Raw genomic sequence first — 9814 nt, forward strand, 5'->3', positions numbered from 1 at the left:
ATGAGGTATATATAAATATGAGGTATATCATATAATTATGAGGTATAATTATGAGGTATATAATTATGAGGTATATATAAATATGAGGTATATCATATAATTATGAGGTATAATTATGAGGTATATAATTATGAGGTATATATAAATATGAGGTATATCATATAATTATGAGGTATAATTATGAGGTATATAATTATGAGGTATATATAAATATGAGGTATTATCCGCTCTTGATATAATGTAACATGACAATTTTTTAAAGTTATCCTGCCATAATCTATAGCCATAAAGGGCCAGAAAAAGAAACATTAGTTATATCAGGAGCAGATAATAGGGATATGGTTATATCATAGTACGATGGATACTCCTGGTTATCTATTACTATACTACTATACTACTACTACTACTACGATACTACTATACTATCACTACTACTACTATACCACGATAGATACTCCTGGTTATATCATAGTACGATTCGTGCTTATATGCTGCCTACGTTTTCCCCATATATATAATTCGCTTGCTATCTTTTGGCGCAAATCCATTATAAAAATCAGGGGCCCGTTGTCAGAAACAAAATTAGTCTTAACATTAGCATTAACTTTACGATTTTTCTGACAACGGCCCCCTGAATTCGACTCGTAGTTAAAGACGTACAAAAATAAGCGTAGATTCGACCGTACGCTGCTGTGAACTGAGACAGCGGATGAACACGCACGACGTTCTTACCTGAAGCCAGCACGTCTGTTTCCAATTTCTGTTCATCAAGCGTCTCATAGGCCGCACTTTCAATCAGCAATGCGAGAATACAAAACATTGTCAAACCAAAACCGGCCCGTACGTTGGTGGCCATTGTTGACGCGTTCGCGAGGCTGAGATACGCGTATACGTGTGTCCATGCATGCGTGCCTGCTCTACCCCCGAAACTCACTCTCCTTGTGTGTGTGTATATGCATGCCTGGCTGCTATATAGTGTCATACCTTCCCTGTAGCAACGTCATTGGAGTCGCTATTGCGCACTCTGTGCGTCTGTGCGTAGAAGATATGCGTGAGGCGAACGAAAAGCTGAATAGATTGTCGCGTGGAGACTGAGTGCGAGGTGTAGAGCGATAGAGCGTCCTTATAAGCACGCCGTGGGTATTTTGTTTGTGAAATATAAAAATTTTGAGGGATTTACTTTAAATGTCAATTCTACTATTTCACACAAACTATATTGCCATGGTGAATGCGATGGTGCAGTTCTGCTATAACAGGGGCGGATCCAGAGGGGGGTCGAGGGGGTCCGGACCCCCCCTTTTTACCACAAAAAAGGGGGAAAAAGCATACACACACGCGCACGCACGCACGCGCGCACGCACGCACACACACACACACACACACACACACACACACACACACACACACACACACACTTCTGGATCTGGTAAATTTTTGCATTATAGACATCAAAATTACTGCTCAGATGCTCTCAGAATGCACCAATTTTTAAATAAAAATTTGGGGGAGGTCCCCCCCCCACAAGTCGCCTTCGGCAGCTTTTTCAAACACCAGAAAAGGTAAGCAGGAAAACGTACCCTTTATTTCTTCCTGGACACCCCCTTTTCAAAAATCCTGGATCCGCTCCTGTATAATAGCTAGGGAGGGATGCGTTGACAACTGCGCGTTTACTCAAAATAACATTAGGAATATTACGAATTACAATAATAAATATCATATTTAAAAAAACTATATAGACAAGCATACATAATAATAAAAAATAAAAATATGACTGTAATAAAATGCGCATATATATATATATATATTTATACCTACTCACATTCTATGCACAAGCACACGCACTCACACACGCGCACGCAAATATATTATATATAATTAAATAAATAAATTTATACATGATAATTTCTAATAAGAAACATAGCGTTAATAATTTTAAAGTCGAAACCAGATCCCATACCCTAGAACAGACCACTTCAATCAAATACCTAGGTATCTTTATTGACAACAAACTTAACTGGGATCCGCATATCAATAGCGTATCAAGCAAACTATCTAAAACAGCTAGCATAATCTCTAAACTAAGATATTATGTTGACACTCAGTCTTTATTAACAGTATATTACGCACTTGCTTATTCTTACTTACAATATACTATTCTCAGTTGGGGATCTGCTACAAAATCTGAACTCAAACCAGTAATAACACAACAGAATAAGATTATCAAACTGATTAATTTTGCTACTAAATGGTCTCGAGCCTCTCCACTTTATCTCAAACATAACTTATTAAAACTTAACGATATATATCTCTTGGAATTGGCCAAATTCATGTTCAAATTTAACACAAACTCACTACCGGCAATATTTTGTAACTATATTACCAAAAAACAACTGAAATCCATTTTCACTATACAAGATATTCTCTATATTCCAATTACCATCTTCCCCGTTTTTCTACATCCATGGGATTAAAAACACTAAAATATCAAGATGTGAAACTTTGGGCTTCCCTCAACCATAAACTAAAAATGCTTAACCTTTTCAACTTTACAACTTTTCAACCTTACAAATACCATCTCATATCGAATTACTAATGACTACTTGCAATAACTACTCAGCTCTAATAATTTTCAAAAATGCAACTTGGTCGGGTTAGTTAAGTTTATTGTTTAAAGAATTAGATCATATGATCACTTTGTTCTTTGGGTTTTTAAGTGCAATATATGTCATACCTCTTCATAACATTCAACATTTGTTGATCTTGTGTACGTTTAAATTGTGATGTTGCATACCAGTTAGTGTATTTATTTACTTATATTTTTGATGCTCTTGAGTTATTGTTTGTTGAAATTAAGTTTTGTTATGCTAAGCTATTTGACTGATCATACCTGTTCTCCTTTGCGTAATCATCATGTATCTTTCATTATGTTAAACTCATGTATCCATATAACAGCCATCATATATATGTAATAATTCTCTCGAGTGGCTGACTCGAAGACTTCACAGTCAACTCGCCCTCCTACGCAATTCTAAACTAATATAACCAGCTATATTATGTATGCATATTGTAATGCGTGAATAAACATTTTTGAATTGAATTGAATTGAAAAATTGAATACCTTTCTGTGAATTTGTGCAGTAGCGTGCGTGCGGTGAGCAGGGGAGCATATGAACGGCATTTACGGTGTTTTTTTGCCGATAGAGAATGCATAAACTACGTTTTTTTACTATTTTAAACAATTTGTTTTCATTTACATTAATTTTATTATTGAAACGGTCGAAGTCATGTGCGTATGCGCTCACGCCTCAAAATCTAAATAGAAAAACAGTCTAAAAAACAGTCTAAATAGAAAAACAAGAGAGCAGGCGTCGCCAGATGTCGCCATTTTCGGCGTTACTCGTTCTTACTTCCACAGCTATAAAAGAATTTACCGTGTTTACTCCACGAATAACTGAAGTTATGTCTGTTCCTAAATCACCTGAAGGTAATATTTATAAATACCTACCGTTTATTGTGTAATGTACCCACAGTTTATGTTGGACTACTGGACTTAATGTTTCTCTACTCTCTTTCACCTATTATTGCCGACACTTTCCTGTAAATACCGTCCAAATGCTCATCTGCAACACGCTGGCCGCCGCATAGACCAATAAATTGTGCCCTAAAATTTGTTATATTCTGATGTTATTTTAGGGCCCAATACCCTTCCATAGACAAAACCTGTGAATTTTGTCGTGCATTTTGCACGACAACCTTTTCACTATTTATGGCCGTGTTACATAGAAAATCAAAGAAATACCTGAAGCCGTCGCTTTATTAACATCTTACCTACATTACAAAACACTGGTCATGCAGTATTCTCCTCTGTAATCACGTTTATTTTATTAAAATATCACGACATCAAAATCACGCAAACTTTGCTAGACACCAAACTGCCAATCTTGCATTTGAATCGCGCCGGACAGCGTCACAGCGATGATTTCATTGGCCGGTGAGATATGTCGTTGTGCGGTTCAAATGCAATATTGGCAGTTTGGTGTCTAGCGAAGTTTGCGTGATTTTGATGTCGTGATATTTTAATAAAATAAACGTGATTACAGAGGAGAATACTGCATGACAAGTGTTTTGTAATGTAGGTAAGATGTTAATAAAGCGACGGCTTTAGGTATTTCTTTGATTTTCTATATGTAACACGGCCGTAAATAGTGAAAAAAGGTTGTCGTGCAAAATGCACGACAAAATTCACAGGTTTTGTCTATGGAAGGGTATTGGGCCCTAAAATAACATCAGAATATAACAAATTTTAGGGCACAATTTATTGGTCTAGCCGCCGCACGCTAGCTGCTGCACACTGACAGTGACACATAAATATATAGCACTGCAGGTACTACTATTTTGGCAGCACGCTTTTCTAGTATTATTAGGAAAGCGTGCTGCCAAAATTCGCTCGACGCTCAAACGCTGAACACAAATAGTCAACCATTCTACTCCATCTTTGTTTCTGTTTGTACGAGATGTGTGTAGACCAAGCCTTAAGTCACTGTTTGGTTTTCTAGATGTTGATCTACGGAATATAATTGACAAGTTGGCAAATTTTGTTGCCCGGAATGGATCCGAATTTGAACAAATGACCAAAACAAAACAGAAAGATAATCCAAAGTTCAGCTTTCTGTTTGGTGGGGAGTACTTCAACTATTACCAATATAAAGTGACGACAGAACAAGCAAGTAAGTATATCAAAATCAACAGAAGTCTTGTGGGTACTAACTACTTGTGGTAACTTGTGGCTAATGCTCCACAAACATAAGCCTTTACAATTTTTATAATCAGGTTAAAAAGCTTATACGTGGTGTGACTCAAAACGTTTATTCTTATGTGCACTACAGTCAGGGTTCGTAGCGGGTCTTCCAAAGTCTTATAAGTACTTATTTTGCCAAAAATAAAATAAGGGCCCTTATTACTTACTTATTTTTAGTGAAATCTTAGAAAAGTACTTTAAAATAGTCGTTGTTTTTTTATTGTTTTATAAACTGTTCTCGACTTAGAGTAAGAATTGTTGTATATATAATACGGAATAATTAAATCTGCTGTGCAATTGTGTATATAAATATTATTAGTGTACTTTAATAGTCGGTGATCCATCAGAAATCGCGTAAAAAAGTCTTATTTTGGCCTCCAGAAAGGGCCTTATTTCAACATGTGTCTTACTACTATGAACCCGGACAGTTATCAAGCAGCAGCAGAAGAAACTACAGGACCGGCAGGTTGTACAACTACCAGTATACTCGCAGGCCGGGCATGCAGGGCCTCTCCCTCCTGGCATTTCGGGAGTTGGGCAGGGTCCGCCGGTCATGCCTGCAGTATGGGTCAATACACAGCAGCAGTTACAACAGGTAAGTAAGTATGTAGTAATTTAGTGTGCACCGTACTATTGATAGTTAGTCTGCTTATATTCTACTGTTTATATTATTATTATGTTATTATTCTATGTTATATATATATATATATTATATTATATATATTCTATGTATAATTGTATATATGTGTTATTATTTCACTGTGTTGTATATATACAGATGGTACTGTGCTTATGTTATTTGACTCGTCTGCTCTCAGTCTCGATATAACGATTCATCTTAGTGTTTTACTTGCGTCTAATCCAAGGTTCGCTGTGTAAACAGAAGTTGCGGCATTATTTGCGTTGAACTCTATGCGATTGCAGGCGGAAGCAGCCTACCAGCAACAGAAGGAACATGCTGAGCAGCAGATTATCCAGAGTGAACAGAATCTAGCAGCACAGTATCAGGTCATGATGCAAGGCCAGCAGGTATGGTATAGCAGTGTTTCCCCTGCATTGACATGCCACACAGAAATTTGTCTAAAGCACCACCTTACTGATGAAAATCTCATAGAATGTGTTTAGAATCTAGCTTATAATGCACCAAATTGCACAATTTTTTCAAAGATTTTTCGGGAGGGGCATGGCCCCCCCCCCCCTAGCTGTGGTGCTCGCTTTGCTAGGACCTCGAAACACGCAAACACACCAAAAAATAATTTCTTACCTCACAGACCTTTTTGGCCAGGGGAAACACTGTATACACCATACAGTGCACAATCCATTATCCGAAACTCTTGGGACTAGACACATTTTGGGGTTTTGGAATGGTAGTACAGTACAGATATACATACCGTATATCCTGCAACTAGCCAGTACTAAAACCCAAGTTTTCAAGAGGCCAAGTGCTGTACCGGTACAGCACAATATGTGTGAGTAATGCCCAACACATTGGGGGGGTGGAGCTTTGGAGCCAAACGCGAGCTTTGGTGTGCAGACGACCTCCACGAAAAAACTTTCGGTTTTCGGATTTTTCGGTTTTCAGAATTTCGGATAATAGATTGTGTATTGTATATTATTTATAAACAAGTGATGCAGGTGAGCATGCTAGCTTGACTGCAGGTGAGCATGCTAGCTTGACTGCAGGTGAGCATGCTAGCTTGACTGCAGGTGAGCATGCTAGCTTGACTGCAGGTGAGCATGCTATCTTGACTGCAGGTACATGTCGCGGTGGATGTCAGGTCGTTACCTACATGTGTTTTGTGTTATTTTTCTCCAGTCTTCGATCCAAGAAGGTGTGGCCAAGGCAGAGAATGAACGTCTAGAGTTGCAGGCGGAGGAGTGTGGAGTAGAAATGAGCGAGTTAAACAACATGGCTCAGTCTATCATTGATTCCTGTACTAAGGATGCGATATCGGTACGATGCTTATTCAGATATTTGAATACTGTGTGTCGTGGTCATTGCAAAATCGTCAATAGTTCAACACAGCTCATTATTAACATTCTGTAAGAGATGTAAATGTCAATCCTACAATACAATCTCATAGTTCTGGAACAATGAAATCGTAAGCATCTATCTAAGGGATCATAATATCGCACCAGGCACTAATTGTGCACTAAAAGGATGATCATTGGATGGTAAATATAATAGATATAACTAATAATTCCTTGTGCTGGAAAGAGTGTAAAATTAGTAAGTTTCACTGAGAAACATTACTACCATTCCTGCTTGTTTTGATTATAATAATGTTTCTAAAGCCCGGCGCACAATACATGTGTTTTGTGTTATTTTTCTCCAGTCTTCGATCCAAGAAGGTGTGGCCAAGGCAGAGAATGAACGTCTAGAGTTGCAGGCGGAGGAGTGTGGAGTAGAAATGAGCGAGTTAAACAACATGGCTCAGTCTATCATTGATTCCTGTACTAAGGATGCGATATCGGTACGATGCTTATTCAGATATTTGAATACTGTGTGTCGTGGTCATTGCAAAATCGTCAATAGTTCAACACAGCTCATTATTAACATTCTGTAAGAGATGTAAATGTCAATCCTACAATACAATCTCATAGTTCTGGAACAATGAAATCGTAAGCATCTATCTAAGGGATCATAATATCGCACCAGGCACTAATTGTGCACTAAAAGGATGATCATTGGATGGTAAATATAATAGATATAACTAATAATTCCTTGTGCTGGAAAGAGTGTAAAATTAATAAGTTTTACTGAGAAACATTACTACCATTCCTGCTTGTTTTGATTATAATAATGTTTCTAAAGCCCGGCGCACATATGAGTAATTTTACTCAAGTAATATGACACATGAGTCATTTTACTCACGTGTGCGGCGGATTTTCATTGAGTAATTTGACGCATGCGTCATTTTACTCAATATCAAACCTGTTTGATAATTTTTGACTCGTGCGTCATTTTACTCAACGTGTGTGCGCGCGCGCTGAGTAAATTTACTCAACACTGGTACTCACAGCGCATGCGTTTAAATCAGTGTGCGCCCAGTATTGGCTGCGAACAGTCATGTGATCTGCATTGCCACTTATTCATTGAGTAATTTTACTCAGGTGTGCGGCGAACGCTGAAAATATTACGCGTGAGTATTTTGACTCATGCGTCATTTTACTTGAGTAAAATTACTCACGTGTGCGCCGGGCTTAACATACAAATACGTGTCTGGAATTTTAATCTAGAATGGAAAAAACTGGATTTTCAATCACAACCTGTCTGAGCAGCATTCCATGGTGATAGCCACATACTTGCTAAGAAGGTAAAATACTATTTTATAAGATGTTAACTTTGTAGATGTTAGCCAAGCTTGCAAATGTTAGAGCAATGTAAATTTTCAGTGAACCGGTTATAGTTTGTTGCTACAGTGCAGTTGGTTTAAAAGCTAATTGCATAAAATGGTTAAATGAACATTAAACATATATAGTTTTACATTAAGTACAATTGTGTGATGTGTAATAGATAATTGCATATTTAACATCTAATTTTCATTTGACTTTGATTTCTGAATGTAGTTTCCGATGTTTTACACATTACGTTTTTATGCTGTCTCCGGTTCGGCAAAAGAATGTTCTTGTTGTTTTATTGCAGGATCACTGCAAAGGAGACGCCCTTTGAAGCCAAGCTTCACCTTGTTTACCTCATCAATGATATATTACATCACTGGTAGGTGCTATCAGCATTCACATGAGGTCTGGAAATTCTTAGACTATTCTAAATTGCCATTTTTTTAGGTCTGAAAAGTTGCACATTGTCGTAGAAATTGTGGTCCTGGAAATCCTGGACTATTAGTATGGTGTGGTCCTAGAAAGTTTGTTAAATTGAGCTCATGTCCATCTGGTCTGACTCGCAATAAAATCTTCATGGAATTTTTTCCACTAATCACTAATTGGACGATACAAGGTACAAAGGTTGTATTTGGGTAAAATATTGCGATTGTAGAATATTTGGCTTATATTAGTCGTGGAAAACGTCGGAAAAACTTTTTGCCGTACGAGTACAAACTCTAGCCATACTTTCCACAGCCTCAGCATTGACCTGAAAGTGCCACCGCCTGTGTGCTTTGTTACTGATTGCCTTTTTTCTTTTCTCAGTGTCCGTAAGAATGCGGGCTCACTGAAGACATCCCTGGAGGCAGTTGTTGTACCAATCTTTTGCAGCACACACATGGCAGCTGACGTGCCAAAGCAAGAGAAACTGGCGAAGGTATGGGATGTGGCAATTGTTGACTGTGCGCAATAAACACATGAAGCTAGCCGCCTTTGTACATGTTCAGCGTACGGTGTGTAAAAATTGAGAAGTTGACATATATGTTTAGAGCTTTGTTATACGTCAATCCTGATTAGTTTTATTTTGAGTTCTTGTTATCATGGCCTTGCACATGTTGCATGCAGCTTTTTTCTACTATTGTTTCGACTATATTGCAGCTGCTAGGCCTCTGGGAGAAGAATGAGTATTTCAGTCCAAGAACACTAGAGCAGTTAAAGAACCCTGCTGCTTCTGTGTCCAACTACCAGGTGCGTACTGCAATCCCACTTACATAAATAAAAAATACATTCCTACAATCCTAGGTCTGTAATATAAACCCTGTATGTTGGTCATGATTATGTTACTTGCGAGTGCTTGGTTTACTCACGAAGTTTATTTATTGTTGGTTCAAAGGGCACAGTATCCACGTTGTTTGCGAGCACAGTCACACGATTTTGAGATTATGTAAGCCTTTTGCATCGGGTGGTGGCATAAACACTGACCGTGATATCTATTGTTTGTCTGTAAAATACCATACCATATATTTTGTTTATTGTTGTTATGTGACTAAGAGCTTAGACGGACGAGCCTGTCTCGTTTACCCATACGTTTGGTTGTCGTTGTTATGTAACTGACAGTTTACACGCCTCCTGTCTCGTTTGCCCATACGTTTGGTTGTCGTTGTTATGTAACTGACAGTTTACACGCCTCCT

General features: G+C 38.0%; 2 protein-coding genes across 2 annotated transcripts in view; one reads left to right on the forward strand and one right to left on the reverse strand.

The window, feature by feature from the left end:
• The window catches only part of LOC106821471 (adhesion G protein-coupled receptor E2-like), a 17624-nt gene extending 16620 nt beyond the window's left edge, over positions 1-1004 (reverse strand). Inside the window, exons 1-2 of the mRNA XM_014826295.1 lie at positions 985-1004; positions 733-788 (exon numbers count right to left, since the gene is read on the reverse strand). Coding sequence (XP_014681781.1) covers positions 733-788; positions 985-1004 — 76 coding nt within the window. The remainder of the gene's footprint in view (positions 1-732; positions 789-984) is intronic.
• Positions 1005-3383: 2379 nt separating this feature from the next.
• The window catches only part of LOC106821472 (calcium homeostasis endoplasmic reticulum protein-like), a 22914-nt gene continuing 16483 nt past the window's right edge, over positions 3384-9814 (forward strand). The window contains exons 1-10 of the mRNA XM_014826296.1: positions 3384-3484; positions 4557-4727; positions 5227-5393; positions 5723-5827; positions 6615-6842; positions 7135-7272; positions 8039-8115; positions 8445-8519; positions 8948-9059; positions 9281-9374. Coding sequence (XP_014681782.1) covers positions 3460-3484; positions 4557-4727; positions 5227-5393; positions 5723-5827; positions 6615-6842; positions 7135-7272; positions 8039-8115; positions 8445-8519; positions 8948-9059; positions 9281-9374 — 1192 coding nt within the window. The 5' untranslated portion in view covers positions 3384-3459. The remainder of the gene's footprint in view (positions 3485-4556; positions 4728-5226; positions 5394-5722; positions 5828-6614; positions 6843-7134; positions 7273-8038; positions 8116-8444; positions 8520-8947; positions 9060-9280; positions 9375-9814) is intronic.

This window comes from Priapulus caudatus, unplaced genomic scaffold, assembly GCF_000485595.1.
Source record: "Priapulus caudatus unplaced genomic scaffold, Priapulus_caudatus-5.0.1 Scaffold75, whole genome shotgun sequence".
In the NCBI taxonomy this organism is placed as follows: Eukaryota; Metazoa; Priapulida; class Priapulimorpha; order Priapulimorphida; family Priapulidae; genus Priapulus; species Priapulus caudatus.